The sequence below is a fragment of the Delphinus delphis genome, chromosome 1 (genome assembly GCF_949987515.2).
Source record: "Delphinus delphis chromosome 1, mDelDel1.2, whole genome shotgun sequence".
Lineage (NCBI taxonomy): Eukaryota > Metazoa > Chordata > Mammalia > Artiodactyla > Delphinidae > Delphinus > Delphinus delphis.
The window spans coordinates 142,495,446-142,519,233 of record NC_082683.1 but is presented as its reverse complement, the minus strand read 5'-3'; the positions used below and the strand labels follow the sequence as shown (position 1 = coordinate 142,519,233).

Sequence of the window (23,788 nt, the reverse complement as noted above, 5' to 3'; positions counted from 1 at the left end):
GTTGTGGACTTCATTTAGTAAAAAACAGATTCTCATCCTGTTGCTAAAGGAACTGGAAAATGAATGCTTTTTCTTTCGTTTAAGTTCTAAAGGCTAATGAATAAAGAATAATTGCCATACTTGTCTCCCAGCTGATTTAAATTTTCTAAGATATGCCTGAGAAAGAGGTAGGCCATTTCTATCTTGGCGCCACAGGCATCAGTATACAAATGAAAAAGCGTTTTCAGTGACTAATACAATCGCTAATATGTATGGAAAGCTTACCAGGAGATACTGTTCTAAAGCTTTAGGGCACCACCACCATTATTATTCCCATTTTACAAATGAGGAAACCAAGGCATAGAGGTGTTAAATAACATGCCCAAGGTCACGCATCTTGTAGGTTGCTGAGCAGGGATTTGAATCACTAAGGCTATATACCTGATTCCTGGTCAGGGTCTGTCTGGAGAATGACTTTACTGCATTTTGCAGTGATTCTAGTGCTAGTATGGCATTCACCCTTTGTTCATGCATGCATTGACTCAACAAATGATAACCTCTTGGGAGGAAAAGGAGGTACCTGTGCCATGAGGGACTTTGATGGGGAGATATGACCAGATTATGATGGTTGTCCTCAGGGAAGGCTTCCTGGAGGAAGAGGGACAGAGTATGAGCGGGAATTAATGACATGAAGAGAGGAAAGAAGAGCATTTGCACAGTAACTTATCATGCATTTTATTTGTCCTGTAAGACCTATTTCACCAGAAACCTTATAGCAAAATATTCATGTCTTGTACAATGAAAACAAACTGAGTGGTAGAAAGCAGGTAGCCATATAAGGGTCAAAAATGAGATATAAGAAAACCAGAAAGCAAGGGGAAGCCAAACAAGCATACTGTGTACTATTGACACTTCACAGTCAGTTATTAGTAGTCACCTTGCAGAGGGTGGAGAAGATGGATGTTATACTTTGTTATCTTTTGAAACATGAAGTTTTGAAACTTGATTCTTAGAGGTGGTTATGTAGATTAGTTAGTCTCTGAGACAGTAAGTTTCTTTTTACTATAGTAAGACCAACAGGTTGTTTATTCTTTTCAGTTTATTTATAAATGTTTGAATAATAAAGGAGAGCAAAATGAGCTGGGCTTTGGAAGAATGGAAGGAAGGCCTGCCTACAAGAGCTCTTCAGAAAATTCAAGAGCTTGAAGGACAGCTCGACAAACTGAAGAAAGAAAGGCAGCAAAGGCAGTTTCAACTTGAAACTCTGGAGGCTGCGTTGCAGAAGCAAAAACAGAAGGTATCACTGAAATGCTGGTATTTAAAACTGTTCTCTCATTATTTGGATGAATGGTTTTGTCTTGGTCTTTTCAATTTAGAGAAAAATGATTTTGCCATCTTCAGGTGGTAATCCCCCCTCCTCTCCTTTATTGAATCTTTTTTTTCTTTTTTTTTTGGCCACACCACGTGGCATGTGGGATCTTAGTTCATCGACCAGGGATGGGACCGCGCCCCCTGCAGTGGAAGCTCAAGCTGAGTCTTAACCGCTGGACCACAGGGGAAGTCCCCTCCCCTGTTGAGTCATTTTTATTTTAATTACCTCATTTTCTCCGTTCTTTGTTTTCATTTCTGCTTACCTGCTAATGTGTAGGGCTGCTGAGTTCCATTTTCACTTCTGTTTAGGACCAAGAATTGGGCATTGCTTTTGCTTTCTGCACTAAAATGGCCGAAAATCTCTGGCTCCGAATCTGGGATCAATATTAGAGCACTTTGCAGTCCAAATAGATATCACTTTCTGAGAGTGAGCTTTTCACCTTGGTATTCCCACCTCTCTCCAGGACTAGTAAATGGAAACTTAAATAGTACTTCTTTCGTATCTTTGCATTAGCCAACCCATAGTAATACAATTACTGCTCCTAAAATGTTTTTGCTAGTGGGAGAATTTTTCAGTTTCTTACAGTAACTGGCTTTAGCAGCTGAACTTGAAAATGAATAGCTAAGGGAGGGTTTATAAGATTTATTTTTGATTTTTTAATTCTTGAAAGCCTATTAAAGCCTCTCTTTCTAGGATGGGTTTGTGTAGCCCTAACCAAAGACTGTAATACATGACTTTGCAAAACTTTTCTATCAGTAGGCTTCAAAGTGAGATCACCTAAAATTTCGGTGTACATCAAGCACTGACTTCTGTATTTTTTCAAACATATCTCAGAAAAATTAGTCATCAGTGTTAGATTAACAGATACTATTTGGTAAATTCATGAGTAAGAGACCTAGTTCCTTTTGAATAATCTGCATTAGGTTGAGAATGAAAAAGCTGAGGGTGCAAACCTGAAAAGGGAGAACCAAAGCTTGATGGAAATATGTGAAAATCTGGAGAAGACTAAGCAGAAGATTTCTCACGAACTTCAAGTCAAGGAGTCACAAGTGAATTTCCAAGAAGGACAACTGAACACAAGCAAAAAGCAAATAGAAAAACTGGAACAGGAACTTAAAAGGTAACTTTTTTGGGAATGGTATTTATTATAGATGTCTTTGTATATATTCATCAGGTGCAGCTATCTTTTCCTTTTATGGTGTAATTATTACACATTGACATTTTTTTCTTTCCAGTGGAATGAACAATGATTTGAGGAAGATTAATTCTTTTCTTATATGCTTCAGTCCTATTGTTGCATGGCTCAGTACTGTATAAATTCATTAAATGGTTGCTAGCTTATTCATTTACTTATTCAGTATATGTTTATTAAGTTGCTTCATGTGCCAGGCACTGTGTTTGTTACTAGGGTATGCAATAATAAATAATACCAAAACTATCAACAGTGGTTACTGAAAAAATGGAGGGAAGTTAAAGCATGGCTTATATTGATGGCTTCTGTTTTCTCTGTGTGGAAAAGCTGTTGTAGAGAATCAGAGAACTAGGGAACTTCAAAAGGACTGAGGAGCACTGAGGGCTCAGTTGAGATTGGAGGCCAGGAATTTATAGTGGGACCAATCTATAGCGTTTAATGAGTTTTTTTTTTTTTTCCTTTCTTTAGCATATAAATGCTGAGAAGGTATACAGGAGGATCGATTTAGGGTTTTTGGGCGAGGGTGATGGGATAGAAGACAGTGGAATAATTGAGGATATTGGAAGAGAGTGATTGAAGTTGGGTGCCATGGAATCTCAGCTGGAGAGGAGGGAAGTGAAGTCTAGAAGACTTTCCTACTGAAGTCCCCATCCAAGAGACCCATCTTCCATCTTAAGTATTACATAATCAATTCACCAATATCAATTCCATATTTAGGCAATAAAAAAAAGGTGCTTATTACTACTTTTCCATTAAAAAAAAATCCCCCAAACAACTAGAGGCATTATTCAAAATAAATTTAATGGGACTTGAGCACTGCTGGCTTATAAATGGAATCTTCTTGTTCTAGTAGTGGAATTTTGTCAAAATAACAAGGAGTGATAAATACTAAAAGCAAAAAAGACTTTAGCAAATTGCCCTATTGTTAATTCCATGAATATACACCCAAACATTTTAAGAAAAAATTTTGTTTTGAAATAACTTTAGACTTCCAGAAACAATTGTTAACATCTTACATAACCAGAGTACAATGACCAAATCAGAAATAAACATTAATTCAATACTATTAACTAAACTACAGACTTTATTGGAATTGCACTCATTTTTCCAGTAATGGCCTTTTTCTGTTCCAGGATCTGATCCAGGATTCCACACTGCATTTAGCTGATGTTTTCTTACCTTTTTTTTTTTTTTTTTTTTTTTTAGTATTTATTTGGCTGCGCTGGGTCTTAGTTACTTTTTTTTCTAAGCTCTGATGGTTTCTTGTCTTTTGTGACCTTGACATTTTTAAAGAGCACTAGTCTCCTTTATTGTAGAATAGTCCTCAATTTGGGTTCGTCTGCTGTTTTTCAACAATGGCAGAATTGACATTTTGGACTGGATTATTCTTTGTTGTGGAAGGCTGCCCTGTAGGCTGCATTGTAGGATACTTAGAATTCCTGGCCTCTACCCACTAGATGCCAGTAGCACTTACACCACCTCCAAATTTTGACAGTCAAAAATGTTGCCAGGCATTGCCAAATGTCCTTTGGGAGGGCAAATTCTTCCCGGATGGAGAATCACTGGGTCAGATTGAGGTTATGAATTTTTGGTAAGAATACCACAGAGGTAGTGACACACCTTTATAGTGACGTGTATAGTAGTGACGTGCATCATATCAGAGTGTACATGATTTAATTTGACTTTTAAACCGATCGCTTGTTAGGGTGTTTATCTGGGTTTCTGCATTATAAAGGTACTGTTTTTCCATTTGTAATTAATAAATATTTTGATGCCAAGAATTTTTTTTCCTGGCATAGCTACAATAATCTTAATTCTACCTACAAAGGAAACATACTTTTGAAAGTTAAAACGTTTAAAAATTACAGTTTGCCCTCCATATCCATGAGTTCTGCATCCACAGATTCAACCAACCAAGGGTCAAAAATATTTGAAAAAAATTCCAGAGAGTTCCAAAAGCAAAACTTAAGTTTGCTGCGTGCAGGCAACTATTTACATAGCATATACATCGTATTAGGTATTATAAGTAACCTAGAGATGATTTAAAGTATACAGGAGGATATACATAGGTTATACGTAAATACTACCTATGTGATTTTATATGAGAGTTGAGCATTTGCACATTTTAGTATTCAAGGGGGTCCTAGAACCAATCTTCTGCAGGTAGATTGTTAGGGACAACTATATGCTTGTCTTTTGGTGAAGCTGATAATTTAAGTGCACAGAAATCTTTTTCTAATTTTGTTTCCTATCCGTGTGGGAAGGTGGCTATCTATAATTTGCCATGTTAGAATGATAAATAAATTTCTGTCTTGTTGAGTTCTTTGTTTTCCTAAACTCTATCCTGGTCTGTGTTCATCACTATTCCTAGCACCTGGCAATTGTAGGTCCTCAAATATTTGTTGAATGAATGAATGAAAGAGAGGCATTTGTTTTGGAAAGCAGGTGCTCGGGAAGTAGGAAGCTCACTTCAGTATGCTAGAATAATCATTTCTTTGAAAAGAACATTTTGGCTGCCAATGTTAGAAATATTGGTTTTAATAATTTACTTTATTAATTGGTTTTAATAATTTAATTTAGACAGAAATGTTAGTATCTTTTAACATTTGAGAAAAAATGCTTTTGTATACATTTCCCTATTTCATTGAAAAGTGCCATTTGGTAGCAGTGCCTGCAGATATAGTTCATGGTTGTATCTGACATGTAGCAATGGTTAAATGTTAGCATTAATATTATCAGTTGTTAGTTATTATCGTCATCATGGGATTAGGATACCCTCATAGCACATTTAGTTTAAAAATATTTTTATTATCTATGATGTTGATAGATATAGATGTTTATAAAAGTTTACAAACTGTATAGACTTTAGACTATAAAAACTATTGAGTATACTCTTCTATAGTATAAAAATTGTTAAGGGTATAAGACCTATAGATTACAATAACTATTGAGTATAGTTTTAATTATTTAATTTTTGGGGCAGTGTTGGGTCTTTGTTGCGGTGCGCAGGCTTCTCATTATCGTGGCTTCTTTTTGCAGAGCACGAGCTCTAGGCACGCAGGCTTCAGTAGTTGTGGCACGTGGGCTTCAGTAGTTGTGGCTCGCAGGCTCTAAAGCACAGGCTCAGTAGTTGTGGCACACGGGCTTAGTTGCTCCACAACGTGTATGATCTTCCCGGGCCAGGGCTCGAACCCGTGTCCCCTGTATTGGCAGGCGGATTCTTAACCACTGCACCACCAGGGAAGCCCCGAGTGTAGTTTAAAATTTTTCACTGGTAACCTTCAGGTACAGGGCAGGAACTTATTTTTTCCATCAATGGCCACCGATTTCAGGTACATCTTGAACGAGTTAGGTTGAACATTTGAAATGTTGGTCAAAAACTGGTGAATAATAGACACAGAACACAGACTGGTTGTTGTCAGGGACTGGGGGAAGATGGCACTGGGGAGAAATTCCTTAATGGTTAAAGAGCTTTACTATGGAATGATAGAAATGGCTTTTAAGTAGATAGAGATGGTAGTTGTACAACACTGAGTGTAATTAATGCCACTGCATTGTTCACTTAATCTGGTTAATTTTATGTTATGTGAATTTCACCTCAATAAATTATTTTTTAAAACAAAACAAAAAATGAACAAACAAAAACAAACAAATAAAAACTGGTGAATATTAGCAATCTCATATAGTTAAATTAGACCTAGGAGAAAACAGCTTAATTTTATGTTTTTTTGTTTTGTTTTGGTGGTGTGGTGATTTGTGTTTTTTCTCTCCCTAGGAGACAGGAGATACAAAGGTTTATAAAAATAATAGGGTATACTTTTATTTAATAGTTAAAATTAATAAACTTTTTTTTTTTTTTTTACTGAAAAGATGTGAATTTGAGAGGGCAAAGAAACATCAGTTTTGCAAAGTTCTTCAAAATTCATCTCTGGAGTTTTACCAACCTTTTTACACCTTTGGAAGTCTATAGACCTGCAGTGTCCAATATGGTAGCCACTGGTTACATGTGGCTGTTGAACACTTGAAATGTGGCTAGTGTCAATTGAGGTGTGCTGGAAGGACACAACCCAGTCCAAATTCTGAAGATTTAGTACAAAAACATGTAAAATATCTTATTAACGATTTTTGTAATGATTATAAGTTGAAATTACAATATGGAAAATATTGAGTTAAATATTAAGATTAAATTCATTTATTTCTTGTTACTTTTTTCATGCTAATACAACATTTCTGTTGGAGGACTCTTACCTGTTATAAATTCGAATGTGACAATTTGATTTGCTGAGCAGCCATTTTCAGCTCATACATTGCTTCTTCCTTCCCGGATTGAATTTGGAGCAGGCAGAGCTAGGGCACTGAGGCACTTTCTTCACTACTTTCTTCACTCCCTGCTTTGAGTAATGTGTCCTTGGCAAAGAGAATGGTGCACATCATTAGCCATTCTACTAGGGTATTCATTTTATTTCTTGTGTTAAGTTAAACTCAGAGACATTGGAGACTTGCAGGAATTGCCTCTTAGGTTTGCTTCTGAAGGGTGTTACAACTGAAATGGTAGGGATACTCTGTACACATATACAATACAGTCGGCCCTCGTATCCACAGGTTCTGCACCCACAGATATGGAGGGCTGAGTGTACGACTGCTGTTTTATATAAGGGACTTGAGCATCCCTGGATTTTGTTATCTGCAGGTGTCCTGGGACCAAAAACCCACAGATCCCAAGGACGACTGTATATAGCTCACTTTCTCCAGTTCTTTGGATCTGTTTCCTGCCAGTATCTTTTCTAGATGCATTACGTTAACTTGATTTTTAAAATGTGTTTTAAAAATATCACAAAAGACGTGATATGTATATCAAATCTGTTTGTTTTTGGTTTTTTTGCGGTACGCGGGCCTCTCAGTGTTGTGGCCTCTCCCGTTGCGGAGCACAGGCTCCGGATGCGCAGGCTCAGCGGCCATGGCTCACGGGCCCAGCCGCTTTGCAGCATGTGGGATCTTCCCAGACTGGGGCATGAACCCATGTCCCCTGCATCGGCAGGTGGACTCTCAACCATTGCGCCACCAGGGAAGCCCCAAATCTCTGTTTTTATAATGACAATATTATAAGTAATGCCATCTGGTTTTATGATTTGAGCCCATGCTCCAATTTCCTCCTGTGTTTCTGAAATTCTGGTATTTTGTAGCACTGTGTCTTTCTTTGGCCTAGAATATAAAATTTCATTGGAATGTGTCCCAACCCTCTCAACTCTTCTTTGCTACTGTGGTGGTTATTACAGATCTTCATTATCGTCTTTATCACGTTGTAATTACTGGTCTATAGTTCTGTTTTCCTAACTAGACTGAGTTCCTTTGAAGACAAAGGACTGTCTCATAAATTAGTTCTTATTAAACGTCTGTTGGATAAATGAAGTGGTAAGAATTCTTAGAGGGTTGGTTTTTTTGTAAGTTTATCGCTTTCTGAGAACGTATGGTGTTGGTATTCTACAGCTGTTGCTCTGATTTGCCATCCTCTCGGGTCCTTTTCTCATAGGTGTAAATCTGAACTTGAAAGAAGCCAACAAGCTGCACAGTCTGCAGATGTCTCTATGAGTCCATGCACTACACCACAAAAAATTTTTGCAACTCCACTCACACCAAGCCAGTATTATAGCGGTAAGGATATTTTCCCTTTGTATAAATAGCTCTTTTATTGAGATTTTAATTCTGCCAAAGAAATGAATTCATTCAACTTTGAATTCAACTTCTAATTTTAGCATTAAAAAAAAGCAGCCATTAGTTACATATACATTTGTGTATCTGTTGAACTATGTTGAGCCATCAGTAAGCCTTTAAACTTTTCCCTTTATCCTATGGTATTTTAAAACATAATTCAGTTTTGGAATATTTAAGACACCTATGTTTCCATGTATTTTGATATTTGAGTAATTTGATCAGTATCCATTGCCTTAACCAAAATATTCTTTCTATCTGATGTACTAAGATACTCATTTCTAGGCGATCTATCATAATGATTCTTTGCAAAATCAGTGATCGAAGTAAAACTGTATCTCAATGTCTGTGTTTAGGTTCCAAATATGAAGATCTAAAAGAAAAATATAATAAAGAAGTTGAAGAACGAAAAAGATTAGAGGCAGAGGTGAAAGCCTTGCAGGCAAAGGTAAATTAATTATGGGCCTTTTAATAGAGTATGCAGTTGAAGAAGTACTTTGATATAGGATGCAACAAGGATAGAGAAAAATCTGCTTCACATAGGGCTGGCACATTTTTATTACACTGAGAAAATAAAGTTCCTGGCTCATTGGTTATGGTATTTTTAAATTTTAAAATAGGTAAGAGTAGAGTAAAATAGATTGGGGAGATGACTTAATCCCTAAATATTAAATGTTCACCAAATTCCATGGAAACTGTGGTCATGTAATTATTTCTCTGTTAAGATCTAATGATAAAGAAGAAGTTTCAAGAGGGTGGGACCAGAGTCATAACTGACACTCACTAGCTTTGGAACCTGGAGGCGATTGCTTCCTGTTCAGGCCTTCTGATGGAATGTGGTGATTGCTACCAGGGACGTGAGGTTTGGGGGTCATTATTAATGAACTGTTTATTTCAGGTGAGAATGTTATCAACGTAATCTCCCCAGTTCTTTTAACTAAGTTGCTGACAAGTGTTTTAAATTACATTTTGATAGGGGTAAAAAAAGCAGAGAGAGGTGGGTGAAAAGATTTGTTTAACATCAATAAAATAAACAAAATGCGTATTTTGGAAACCCCAGCTTTTAGTTTCAGGACTGACCCAGAAAATACCTGGTGTCTATAGAATATACCTTTCCCATTTCTGTGCACGATGTTATTTATTTATTATTTATTTTATTATTTTTTTTTGCGGTACACTGGCCTCTCACTGTTGTGGCCTCTCCCGTTGCGGAGCATAGGCTCTGGACGCGCAGGCTCAGCGGCCATGGCTCACGGGCCCAGCCGCTCCGCGGCATGTGGGATCTTCCCGGACCGGGGCACGAACCCGTGTCCCCTGCATCGGCAGGCGGACTCTCAACCACTGCGCCGCCAGGGAAGCCCGCTGTTATTTGTTTTTTAAAAAATTCCAGTTTGGCACTTAATGGCACAATTCTAAACATATGAACTTGGTGAGATGGCACAACTTAGCAAACAGTTTAAGGCTGAATTTATACGTAGATGCCTTAAATACTGAGGATCAAAAAAATACCTGTTAGAGCTTTAACAATTTAAATTCTTTTTACGTCTTTAACCCTTGTTTTGAGATCACCAGGGTTTTGATATGTAGCAAAGGCATTGCTTACAAGATGAATAAAATTAAACAATAATTCTCTGGTCTGACTTGGAAATACGTGCTTTGTTATCCAGTTCAGTCATTGGTATCAATTCTGGCCCTGACATCTGTTCCCAGAGTTATTTTGTGGAGGACTATGCGTCTCCAGAAGCCTTAAACCTTTCCCTGTGGCAAGAAAAGCCCTTGCTATCAAAAATTTAACTTGGGCTTCCCTGGTGGCGCAGTGGTTGGGAGTCCGCCTGCCGATGCAGGGGACACGGGTTCGTGCCCCGGTCCAGGAAGATCCCACATGCCGCGGAGTGGCTGGGCCGGTGAGCCATGGCCGCTGAGCCTGTGCGTCTGGAGCCTGTGCTCCGCAACGGGAGAGGCCACAACAGTGAGAGGCCCGCGTACCAACAACAAACAAACAAACAAAATTAACTCAGCTTCTATAGCCACACCTTGATAGTTTTCAGAATGCAGGCAGAGAGAAGAACAAAAAGAAGAATTCAAAACAGCAGAAAATCCACAAATGTGTATTATATGATACAAAATACCTCATACGACATTTTTGGGGGGAGAGTGTTATGGTGGAATGTGAGATTCTTGAAAGAGTTCTTTAGGTTAGTATTGAATTTTGAGTCTCAGTGTGCAAAGCTACAGGGGGAGGTGACCAAGGAGGGGCAAAGTAAAATCAAATTTCAGAATTCAAAATGGCAGTGAGTACTCACATGTGTTTTTATGAAGTATATGAGGGATGCAGAATAAATACAAAAACTGAGCCCATTTAAAATAGATTGGGCCTCAGATGGTACTGATTTCACCCTTCAGTGCCAGGTCTGACCATTAGAACATTTCCTCACTGGTTATTGGGACCCAGTGGTCTGCTTGACTTGATGAATGTTCTTTCTTGGTACACAGTGGAAGTGTTACTACCTTCTTGGCATGGCTTTATGTTCTATTTGAAAATAAGTACATAATCTTTTTTTTTTTATTGCAGTATTGCTGATTTCCAATGTTGTATTAGTTTCAGGTATATATAGCAAGGTGATTCAGTTATATACATTATATATACATATATACTTTTTCATATTCTTTTCCATTATAATTTATTGCAAAACATTGAATGTAGTCCCCTGTGTGTAAGACCTTGTTGTTTATCTATATTATATGTAGTAGTTTGTATCTGCTAATCCCAAACTCCTCATTTACCCGCCCTCCCACCCCCGCTGCTTTCCCCTTTGGTAACCATAAGTTTGCTTTTTTATGTCTATGAGTCTACTACATAGTCTTAAATATTTTGACTTCTAAAGGGCTCTAAAGAGTTTCTGTTTTTACAGAAAGCAAGCCAGGCTACTCCCCAAAGCACCATGAATCACCGGGACATTGCCCGACATCAGGCTTCATCATCTGTGTTCTCATGGCAACAAGAAAAGACCCCAAGTCGTCTTTCATCCAGTGCTCTAAAAACTCCAATTAGGAGGGATTTCTCTGCATCTAGTTTTTCTGGGGAACAAGAAGTGACTCTGAGTAGATCAACTTTGCAAATAGGGAATAGAGATGCTAATAGCAGTTTCTGTGATAATTCTAGCAATTCTCATCTTTTGGATCAATTCAAAGCCCAGAATCAAGGTAACTTCTTGAGCTAAATTAAATTTTCCTGAGATAATTTTAGAAGTCTAGAAATTTCTAGACATTTTTAGCCCTAGAAAGTGCTCATGTGTTTTGTTAGACCCATCAGTGATCAACATCCCAGCCTGGTGATGTGAAATACTGTCTTTGGGATAATGAGAAAAGATATCACCATTTGGAAAGGTACCTTTATTTGTACTATAAAGCTGGTGCCATGAAGACTTGAAAAGTAGGGTGAGTGGCTTTGACTTTCCAGAGCGGGGCAAGTAGGTGGGTTACAGTTGACACTCCCCACAGCTCTCCCCTGGCTCCTTTTGTGGCCCATGAAACAAGCCAGTTTTGGCCAGAGGTGTGGCATGTGTCTGTAGGAGAGCTTTGCTGTGTGCTGCCAGGTTGTGTGTATGGGAGAAACCTGTAACCTTGGCTGCTGCACCACGCTGCTGCTGACAGCCAAGGGTGCCAGGTGGTGTTCTGGAATCTAGTCTGCAGACTGTGATAATTTCCAGTGCTATGGTAGATTGAAAATCACCATCTGTGTGCACTGGTGAGACCTGTCCCATGGCCAGTGCCATTGGAACCAATATTGTGTATATGTGGGGAAAAAAATGAAAAAAAACATTGTTGTTAATTTTGGCAATAGAGGAGGTTCACACTGTCTTGCTCTTTACTGGAGGACAAGCTACTAGAGAATGTGGGAGTGTGAATTTTTCACTGCTTAGCACTCATTTGCATTGATATGGGCATAAAAAATATATTAGGTTGTGGGTGTATGAAACCAAGTGGTAATTTTAGTGCAGGCTGTTATATGTGGTACACTTTTTGCAGTCTCGATAAGATACTATTCACGATTTTAGAAAAACATTTCTGCCCCCCCAAGTTTCTCTGTGAAAACTTACGAAAATTTGTTTCTCCTGCTTTCTGTAGGGTTTTTGAATACAAATAACAATAAAGACTAAACATTGAAATTAAATCCAATTAAAGTAGCTTCTTTGTTTAATGTGAATTGATTTATGTTTGACTCACCAAAGATTTCAGAGCAGAGTAACGTTGATACATTCTGAGTTTAGTTGTAAATGTCTTTGTGAAAAATATATGTTAATTGAAGTGTGGGTTTTGTTTGTGATTTAAGAGCTAAGGAGCAAGATTAGTGAGTTGGAACTACGTCTGCAAGGACAAGAAAGAGAAATGAAAGGCCAAGTGAACAAGCTTCAAGAACTCCAACTCCAAGTGGAGAAAGCAAAAGTGGAATTAAACGAAAAAGAGAAAGTTTTGAACAAAAGCAGGGATGAACTGGTGAGAACAACTGCACAGTATGACCAGGCATCAACCAAGGTACTTGACTTTTCATGAGTTATTGATAAATCTCCATTTTTTTCATATCATTCTTTGGAAAGAGTACTCTGCACTTAGACTTGTGAAATAAATATTAGTAATGAACCTTATTATATACTAGGCGGTATTGATGCAGTTGAACAGTAAGTTCTTTTAGAGTTGGGTAGATCTGGGGTCAAATCCGGACTGCACATTTTCCCAGCCAAGGGACCTGGGCAAGTCACTGATCTCTTTTATATCTCAGAGGGTGGTGAAGAATAAAGATTATGTATGTACAGTGCCTGGCAGGTGCCTAATATATAAAAGAGGCACTTAAAGTCATGGAGCTTTAAAAGAGGTTTAGGACATACGATAGAATTGAATAGACCTACTCCTGGGATCCAGTGTATACACTCCTACCATTTAATCTAAGGCTCTAATTAAGGCCAAGCTTCATAGCCCGTTATTTGGGGGTTGTCTTTGTTGTTGTTGCTTTGCCCCCAACCTACCTCTCTAGTCTTTTCTTCTCTTTTTTCTATTATTCATTCATTCACTGACTCATTTGACAAATATTTATTGACCATCTACTGTATGTCAGCCACTGTTCTAGACCTGGGGATGCAGCAGTGAGTAAATAGACAAAAAGAATGGCCCTTGTGGAGCTTCATCATAATGGGGGACGTAACGTAGATGTACCAGTCACGTAGATAGTGTGTTATATGGAGAAAAGTGTAGAGCAAAACGAATTATCTTCTAGGACCAACTGCAGTTATTTGGTGTTTCTTGAACCTAATCTGTGTCTGGGTCAGTGTTCTGCTCACATTTGCCTTTCTGCTCCGCATACCCGCCTCTTGGAATACTCTTGACTTGCTCCCCATCCCGTGAGCTCCTTCTCTCATTTCTTAGTGTGGTGAGGTCTTTTCTCCTGGCTTCCATCCCCATTATGACCCTTTTATTGTCGTTATTTATGTTCTAGCTCTTGTAGTTCCCACACTTGGCTAATTGTCAGAATCACTGAGAACCTTGCAGAATTAATCTTCTTAGACTCATGTCTGAAGTGGGCCTATGGAATTTACCTTTAATAAAATCTCTAGGTAAAAACCACTGTAGTAGGTAGACCTGTATCTTCTATTTGCTTCCTGGGAACAGGCTCTTTCTTTCTTTTTTTTCAAATTAATCCTTTTTATTTTAAGATGATTATAGATTCGTGTAGTTATATAAAATAATAGCTTGTTAATATGATGGGTTACAATGATTGCTTTTCAGATATTTGAATGTCTTTCATCCTTGGAGTAGACCATACTTGGTCTTGGTGTATAATTCATTTTATATATTTCTGACTTTTATTTGCTAATAATTTGTTAAGGATTCTCGTGTCTATATTTGTGAGGGATGTTGTTCAGCTGTTTTCTCTTTTTGTACTGTCTTTGTCTGGTATTTGTATCAGAGGTAATACTAGCTTCATAAAATGCATTGGGAAGCATTCCCTTCTCTTCTCGGAAGAGATTGTGCAGAGTTGGTGTTATTTCATCTTTATACATTTGGTAGAATTCTCCATGAAACTATCTGGGCCTGGAGATTTCTTTTTTGGGAGATTTAAAATTATAAATTCAATTTTTAAATAGTTACACAGCTATTAAAATTATTTATTTCACATTGGATGAGTTGGGTTATTTTGTGATTTTAGAGGAAATTTCATCGAAATTGTCAAATTTGTGCATGTGGAGTTCATAGTATTTCCTTATTCTTTTGATGTCTGTAGGTCAGGTTTATTCCCTGTTCATTTCTGATATTTGTGTCTTCTCTATTTTTCTCTTTGTCAGTACTGCTAGGAACTTGACAGTTTTGTTGCTCTTTTATTGATCTTACCAAAGAATCAGCTTTTTAATTCATTGATTTTTCTCTATTTCCTATTTTCAATTTCATTGATTTTTAAATTTTTTTTCCTCTCTGTTATTTCCTTCTGCTTGCTTTAGGTTTATTTTGCTCCTCTTTTTCTAGGTTGTTGAGGTGGGGAGCTTAGCTTACTGACTTGAGACTTCTTCTTTTCTAATGCAGACATTTAATGCTATAAATTTCCCTCTCAGTACTGCTTTAACTGTGCTCTGCAAATTTTGATATATTGTATTTTTTTAAATAATTTTTAAAAACATTTATTTATTTATTTTTGGCTGCATTGGGTCTTCGTTGCTGTGCACAGGCTTTCTCTAGTTGCGGGGAGCAGGGGCTACTCTTTGTTGTAGTGCGTGGGCTTCTCATTGTGGTGGCTTCTCTTGTTGCAGAGCACAGGCTCTAGGCTCATGGGCTTCACTAGTTGTGGCATGCGGGCTCAGTAGTTGTGGCTCGTGGGTTCTAGAGCACAAGCTCAGTAGTTGTGGTGCATGGGCTTAGTTGCTCTGCGGCATGTGGGATCTTCCCAGACGAGGGCTTGAACCCGTGTTCCCTGCATTGGCAGGCGGATTCTTAACCACTGCACCACCAGGGAAGTCCCTGATATATTGTATTTTAATTTTTATTCTTTAATGTACTAAAAAAATTTTTTTTTCTTGGAACTTCCTTTTTGGCTCATTGATTATTCAGAAATACCTTGTTTAGTTTCCAAGTGTTTGGAGCTTTTTCTCTTTTTGTTATTGATTTCTAGTTTGATTCCACTGTGTTCAGAGAATATACTTTATGATTTCAGGTCTTTTAAATTTGTGGGGGTTTTCTGGCCTAGTATATGGTCTATCTTGGTATATGTTTCATAGGCACTTGGAAAAAAATGTATATTCTCTTGTTGGATGGAATGTTCTAAAAGTGTCATTAGCTCCTGTTGGTTAACGTTCTTTGTTGAATTCCTCTGTATCTTTGCTGATTTCTTGTCTAGTTGCTCTAGCAATTGTTGAGAGAGGGATATTGAAGTCTCCCATAATTGTTGATTTGTCTATTTCTCCTTTCTGTTCTATCAGTTTTTGCTTCACTTATTTTGCAGTTCTATAGTTCGGTCCATACACGTTTAGGATTGCTATGTCTTCTTGGTGGATTGACCCTTATCATTATGCAATAGCCCTCAGTGTCTCTGGTAATTTTTTTTATTCTGAAGTCTACTTTATCTGGTAGTAATATAGCCACTGTAGCTTTCCTTTGGTTTATGTTTCATGATGTATTTCTTTCTGTCTTTTTAATTTCAGCCTATCTATGCTATTAAATTAAAAAGTATGACCTAACTATAAATTAGAAAATAGGCCTAATGTGAGTTTTGTGTGGACAGCGTATAGTTGGGTCATATTTTTTAATCCACTCTTTTAAAACACTATTCCCTTTTAGAAACACTATCTGTCTTTTAATTAGTATATTTAGATCACTGATATTCAATGTAATTATTGATATGTCATGGCTTAAGTCTTCCATCTTTTTTTTGTTTTTTATTTCTTTCATTTTTCATTTCTCTTTCATTTTTCCTGCCTTCCTGTAGGTTACTTGAACACTTTTTAGAATTCCCTTTTGAATTATTGATAGTGTTTCTGAGTGTATTTCTTGGTAGAGCTTTTATAATGATTGTTTTAGATAATGTATATATACATACAATTTATCACAGTTTATTGGTGTTGTCATTCTATCAACGCTAATAAATTATCGAAAATTTACTTCTCTTTTTGCCCTTATACCCTCCCCCATTTATAGTATAATTTCCTTCGGTGTTTTCTCTACATACATTTAGAACCACATCAGACAGTGTTATAATTTTTGCTTCACTTGTCAAACATAATTTAGAAAACTGAAGAAGAGATGGAAAGCCTATTGTATATATGTTTATTGTTCATTAACTTATTGTTCCTTCCTTCATGATTCCTTCCATATTTCCTTCTTTCATTATTTCCTTTCTGTTTAGAGAACATCCTTTAACCATTCTTTTAGTGTAGTTACAAATCCTCTAAATTTTCTTTTGTCTGGGAATGTTTTGATTTCCTCTTCATTCCTGGAAGATATTTCTGCAGGGTATAGGATTCTAAAGGTTAACAGTTTTTTTCTTTCAGCACTGTCTTGTTTTTCCTTGGGCTCCAAAGTCTCTTGTTAATCTTTCTTCTCTTTTTTTCAGAGCTTTTTAATGTTTGTTTTAATGTAATGTGCAAGGTTTTGGATTATTCTTGGTGGGAGGTAGAGGGAAATGTTCATCTCTTCCATCTACCTGGAAGTGGTAGTCCAGGTTCATTTTTAGAATTCTTCTAGTGCAGTGCTTTGCACCGAGAAATTCTTGGTAACTGTGGCTTAGATGTATGAAGGAACATGATCTCCCTTGATCCATATATTTATTCTCTTCGTGCAGTCTGGGTTTGTAATTTGGTTTTCTAAGTTGGAAAGACTTGGATTCAAATCCTGGCTCTACTACATCCCAGTTGTGTTGCTTTGGAGCTATTTAATTAACTTCTGAACTTCAGTGTCCTAATCAATAAAATGGTGTTAATAATAATGCCTTTGTCATAGGATTGCTGTAAAGTTTGTGATAATTTTTAAAAAATATTTATTTATTTTATTTATTTATTTTCCTTGTTTTTTCTGGCTGCATCGGATGTTAGTTGCAGCACACGGGGTCTTTGTTGACGCGTGTGGGATCTTTTCGTTACGGCATGTGGTCTGCTCGGGTTTCTCTCTTGTTGTGGTGCACAGGCTTCTCTCTAGTTGTGGTGTGTGGGTTTTCTCTCTCTAGTTGTGGCATGTGGGCTCTCTCTTTGAGGTACGCAAGCTCAATAGTTGTGGCACGTGGGCTTAGTTGCCCCACGGCATGTGGGATTTTAGTTCCCTGACCAGGGATTGAACCCGCGTCCCCTGCGTTGGAAGGCAGATTCTTTACCACTGGACTACCAGGGAAGTACCTGTGATAATTTTTATAAAGGTTTTGGCATATAGTGCCTGGCACATGGTGAACTTATAATAATAATTGTTATTATTATATCAATAAAGTTCCTTGTCAGTGAAGCTCATTTTCAGTTGCACTTCTGCCAAGTCACGCCTTCTCATATAAGAGAATTATACTTATCCTTTTACATTTTGTCTTGTTGGTTTTGGTGTGACAAGGTCACCGAATCCTTGTACTGGCTAGCATATTTGATGAAGTCTCTTCTTACCAGATCATGAATTAGGATTTTTGACTAGGACAGTGCTGAGAATATAGCTCTGGCTTTCTTTCTGTTGGAGACTCCTCTCCAAGTTCTTAAGACTCATTCGTTCAATGCTTTTTGTATTCCATTTTTTTCCTGTAAATTACAAACCCACCTAACTGAAAATTCAGTCCACCTTTCTCCATCTTGTCTCTAAAGATAATATGACCTTGTCCAATATGTTGCTGAAATCAGATTATGCTTTGTTTATGCTATTCCCTGATGTACCATTAGAACTACCTATTAAATAAAATGGAGCTAATTTAGCCAAAATCAATACCGTGTGCTTTAGTGAACATACGCTGTTTCTCGTATGCTTCTTTTCCAAGTATTTACAAACCGTGTGGGATGCAAGGTTTGAACTCATGTAGAAACAGAGTGCTGGGACTGGCAGCAAAGCTAGACTTCAGCACCCGTATTTTACAGCGAAAAGCTCATTGGTTCAGAGCACTGAGTCTCCAGGGTCATATGCTGTATATTTTTAAAGGACTTGAGCTCTGGTCAAGAGTTAGAGTATTATGGTTATCTGGTTAGAGTATTAACCAGAGTATCTGGTTAGAGTATTATGGAGCATTCATGACACCTAGTGGCCAGGTACTTGCACATGGATTGTGCATCATAAATATCAGCATAAAAAATAATCTAAATAAAATATAAATTACTCTTAAAGGCTCTTTTTTAAGCTACTGTTTCTAATAAGAAAGAATTGATTGATCCTGAGATCCTATAGTGGAATATGTTGCAGTTTGACGGAGTGCCAGCAGAGGGTGCCAAGGGTTCATTCATCTACTCTGCCATGCATGTTTTTTTCCCCCCGAAAATTGTCAGAATTTTATTTTATTTTATTTTTTATATTTATTTATTTATTTGGTTGCGATGGGTCTTAGTTGTGGCAGGCAGGCTCCTTAGTTGCGGCTCAGGGGCTCCATAGTTGTGGCACACAGGCTCCTTAGTTGTGGCATGTGAACTCTTAGTTGCGGCATGCATGCGGGATCTAGTTCCCTGACCAGGGATTGAACCTGGGCACCCTGCATTGGGAGCACAGAGTCTTAACCACTGTGCCACTGGGGAAGTCCCTGTCAAAATTTTAGACCATCATTTAGGCAACAATGATTTTTGTCTGAGTTGTTTACTGCTATATCCCCAGTGCCTAGCATGGTGCTAGACATATTTGTTGAGTTCATATTTATTATTATTAGAAATAATTTCTTTCATACTTTTCCTTAGGGATTTAAAAATTCAAGAACAATAAGGTTAATGACAAAGGTGTCTTAATGTTCAAAGCAGTGGATTAATTTGAACAACTGCTCAATATTTTACTTTTTGAATCCAGTATTTTAAAGTTATGATATTTGCAAAATCAGACCAGCTTTATCTTTTCATCTTTGGTTAGTTAATAGTTGGTGTCTGGTCTTCCAGGAAAGTCTTACATAATGTTTTCTTTTCCTCTGAATTTTCTGTTAAATTTCTAATAGTTCTAATAGTTCTAAATCGGACTATAATGAGTCTCAGAGAAATACATTAGTGGAGAGATTTGCCAAACTGGGGCACATTTCTTTTGGAACAGGACTTCTCCCCCACTAATGTGAGTTGTTCTCATTCTTTCCTGGGAAGTTAGAGTTGCTTTGTAGGGCAGTTCAAGGATTTGAACACCACAGGGAAGCATCAGAGGAATGGGTTTTAACACTTGAAGATTTAATTTTAGAAGAGCATCCTAAATTTTGATGTAGTTCATGTTTTAAAAATTATTTTAGAGATAACTGGCTATGCATAGAAAAGAATGAAATAATGCCATTTGCAGCCACATAGATGGACCTAGGGCTTATCATACTAAGCGAAGTAAATCAGGCAGTGAAAGACAAATATCACCTGATATCACTTATATGTGGAATCTAAAAAATGATACAAATGAACCTGCTTACAAAACAGAAACAGACTCACAGACATAGAAAACAAATTTATGGTTATAAAGGGGAGAGTGGGAGGAGGGATAAACTGGGATTAACAGATATACACTACTATATATAAAATAGGTAAACAGTAAGGACCTACTGTAAGGCACAGGGAACTATATTCAATATCTTGTAATAACCTATAATGAAAAAGAATCTGAAAAAGAACATATGTGTGTGTAACCGAATCACTTTGCTGTACACCTGAAACTAACACAACATTGTAAATCAACTATACTTCAATTAAAAAAAAAGATAAATGGCTATGTAAAAGGGCAAATGCATGTTCTTCGTGTTGCCTTTGGCAGCTTGGTTAAAACCCATTGTGATATTCTTTGGAGTGCTGTGAACCTCCAGATATTTAAAATGGCATAGTGGGAGCATTGTGGAAAGATGCATATTAATATTTAAGTTTCCCACAAAATCTGTTGTGCTTGAAAAACACTATCACATGAGGATAATGGGTACCCTCTGGTTATTTTATAGACTCTAAATTACGCAGGTCAACATCACTGCTTTTTTTTTTTTTGCAGTACGCGGGCCTCTCACTGTTGTGGCCTCTCCCGTTGCGGAGCAACAGGCTCCGGACGCGCAGGCCCAGCGGCCATGGCTCACGGGCGCAGGTGCTCCGCGGCATGTGGGATCCTCTCGGACCGGGGCACAAACCCGTGTGCCCTGTATCGGCAGGCAGACTCTCAACCACTGCGCCACCAGGGAAGCCCAACATCACTGCATTTTAACCTCTCATTCCCGTGCAACAAAACATTAGGTGAGGGCTTCCCTGGTGGCACAGTGGTTGAGAGTCTGCCTGCTAATGCTAGGGGACATGGGTTCGAGCCTGGTCCGGGAGGATGCCACATGCCGCGGAGCACCTAGGCCCGTGAGCCACAAGTACTGAGCCTGCGCGTCTGGAGCCTGTGCTCCGCAGCAAGAGAGGCCGCGATAGTGAGAGGCCCGCGCACCGCCATGAAGAGTGGCCCCCACTTGTCACAACCAGAGAAAGCCCTCGCACAGAAACGAAGACCCAACACAGCAAAAATAAATAAATAAACTCCTACCCCCAACATCTTCTAAAAAAAAAAGCAAAACCAAAAAATCATTAGGTGAATCGTTATTCAGACATGCTGATTTCTTTTTTCATGGCACAAGTTATGAAGTATTTATTTAAATGGTCTAATGCTTTACATCCTTGCTAATATTTCCCAAATATAATTTTATGTGTGCTAAAATAATTGTAGTGGTTTTGGTACTTGACTAATTGTTTTAAACCCAACTTTTTATGAAATAAAAATGTCAAAACACTATGTTAAACTTGAACCAGATCATGGGACTAATTTTTCTAAAATTCAGAATGTTTGCTTCTTTCCAAGAATAATTTTGTTTTGTACTGAGTGTCTTAATTTGTTGTTAGTGTATTGCTTTGGAGCAAAAACTGAAAAAATTGACTGAAGATTTGAGTTGTCAGCGTCAAAATGCAGAAAGTGCCAGATGTTCTCTGGAACAGAAAATCAAGGAAAAAGAAAAAGAGTTCCAAGAGGTAAGGTAAATGGATTCATGAGGAGTTTGTCCAGAAGGCTCTTGTCGGCATTTCCTAGTTTGATCATTTGAAAAGAGGAGTGTCTGTCATTATTTGGGATGTTCCACTAGACGGGAAATGCTTTGTGCGGAAAAGGCACTATATTTTCCTTCACACTTTTCCATCTTTTAGTTTTTGACTGGAGAAGGGACTTAGAATGTTCTTTTTTATCCACATTTTCTGATTTGTTTGAAATTTGACACCAAGTAGGAAAGGATTGTATTTCTTATTTCAAACACTCTGTGTTCTAAAGGAAATTGTATTACATTCAGCAGGTGTATTTAAAGGCTGTGAGTTGGCAAATACATTAGGAAGGTAATTGATGGGGAGGGGAATGAAGTTGGCAGACAAATTAGGGCTGAAGATGCCCTTGCATAAGGCTTGGTATCAGTTTCAGGTGAGTTAGCCTTGAAATGGGTCTATAGTCTTTCAGTGAGAGTGACTGGGAATGTTAACCTGGTGTCCCTGTGTGATTATCCAAGTTAATTGGTGGCATTTCCTTCCTGTCATTCTCAATGGTCAGTGGCATAAGCTATTTGACATTTTAAACTCCATTTTTGAGTGTGTTGATTTCTCAGCCGAGTTGTGACCGGCTACAGCTCGGCTCTACTCTTTTGCCCCTGGATAATTCAGAACAGAGGTGATTCATTTAAGTCGGGGATGAGGCGGGAACAGGCCAGTTTCCATGTGTTCTCCTGGCGGACTCCTTCCTCTTCCGCTCAGAGACCCGGATCTGATGCCCGGGACCCGTGCTAAGGCTGCCTATATCAATCATCAGGTAGTCGCAGACCGGCTCCCATAATCTTCTGCTCTTACAGAAGAGCATTGCCTGGGGGAAGAATGGGTCTCGCCCTAGGATCTCCCTTGTTAACCAGCATCAGTTTGATGCATTTGTCTTTTGCTTTTTAGGAGCTCTCCCGTCAACAGCGTTCCTTCCAAACCCTGGACCAAGAGTTCACTCAGATGAAAGCCAAGCTCACCCAGGAGCTACAGCAAGCCAAGAACATGCACAACATCCTCCAGGCTGAACTGGATAAAGTAGGGTGCTAACTGATTTCTCCCTCCTCCTTAACCTCCCCATCCCCTTTTTAATACATGTCATTTCTGTACCACAGCGGACATATGATACCTTTAAAGAAAGAAAAAAAAAGCTCTATCCTCACTTTCCTTACGTATCAAAGTGGAGAGCAAACTGAACCTTTCTGGGTCTGGGTTTTCTTGTTTAGAGAAGGAGTGCAGTGAGTGAGGATCTCAGATCTGAAGGTCTGTGGGCGTCTCTGATATTCCAGTGGTTCTTGGTCATGCCACCAGCTGGGAGCTATCCCAAGTATTTATGCTTCCAAATAGTCAAAGCACTGAAAATTATAATTTACTTATTTAACACTCCCTGCACAAATGATCTCATCTGCTTTTATGGCTTTCTGTGTCATCCATGTGACGATGACATCCATGTTTATATCTCCAGCCTGGATGTCTGGTCTGAATTTCAGACTTGTGGGTGTGCATCTGATATTTCCAGTCACACACGTAATAGGCATCTCACACTTGAAACATGTTATTAATGGAACTCCAACTTTTTTCAGACTTGTTCTTTGCTTAGTCTTCCTTGTCCCAGTAAATAGCAATTCCATTCTTCACATCGCTCAGGCTAAAACCTCAGTGTCATCTTCACCTCCTCTTTTCCTCTCAACACCTCAAAGTAATCCATTAAAACTCTGCTGGCTCTACCTTTATTTATTCACACACACACACACACGTGTGTGCATGTGTATTTGTGTATATCTGTGCATATGTATATTTTCATGCATGAGTATATGTGTGTATTATATGAATAGTATAAACATTTTTGTGGGTTAAAACACAAAATCTATATAGAACAAATGTACAACAATGAATTACTATAAGGCATGCCTCTCTTGTGACCATTATATATGTCAGAGGATAGAATCTTGTTGGCTACCCCAGAAACCTTTCATGTGCCACATACCCCCCTGCTAAGAATAAACCTGACTTCTCTGTCTTTATGTTTTATACTGGATCTGACTGCTTTCACCATCTCCAGCTCTATATGTGGTCTAAGACACATCATCTCTCACCTGGGTTTCTGTACCAGCATCCTAACTGGTCTCCCTGCTTCCACCCTTCCTCCTCACAGTGTGTTTTCAATCAGCAGCCAGAGGGAGTCTTTTCAAGTATAGGTCAGATCATGTCACTCCTCTGCTCAGAAGTCTGCAGTTACTCCCCATTTCTCAGAGTAAGAGTCAGGTCATTCCAAATGTATGCAGGAGCCTAGGTGGCCTTCCCACCACCTTACCCGCTCACCCCATCTCCTACTCTCCCTTTGCTTACCTGTCC

At 38.3% G+C, this 23,788-nt stretch overlaps 1 protein-coding gene across 1 annotated transcript in view; it reads left to right on the top strand.

Moving 5' to 3' along the window:
* The window catches only part of CENPF (centromere protein F), a 61,281-nt gene that overhangs the window by 1,820 nt on the left and 35,673 nt on the right, over positions 1–23,788 (top strand). Inside the window, exons 2-9 of the mRNA XM_059994829.1 lie at positions 1,078–1,276; positions 2,275–2,471; positions 8,074–8,195; positions 8,609–8,700; positions 11,165–11,456; positions 12,586–12,788; positions 21,269–21,394; positions 22,343–22,471. Coding sequence (XP_059850812.1) covers positions 1,115–1,276; positions 2,275–2,471; positions 8,074–8,195; positions 8,609–8,700; positions 11,165–11,456; positions 12,586–12,788; positions 21,269–21,394; positions 22,343–22,471 — 1,323 coding nt within the window. The 5' untranslated portion in view covers positions 1,078–1,114. The remainder of the gene's footprint in view (positions 1–1,077; positions 1,277–2,274; positions 2,472–8,073; positions 8,196–8,608; positions 8,701–11,164; positions 11,457–12,585; positions 12,789–21,268; positions 21,395–22,342; positions 22,472–23,788) is intronic.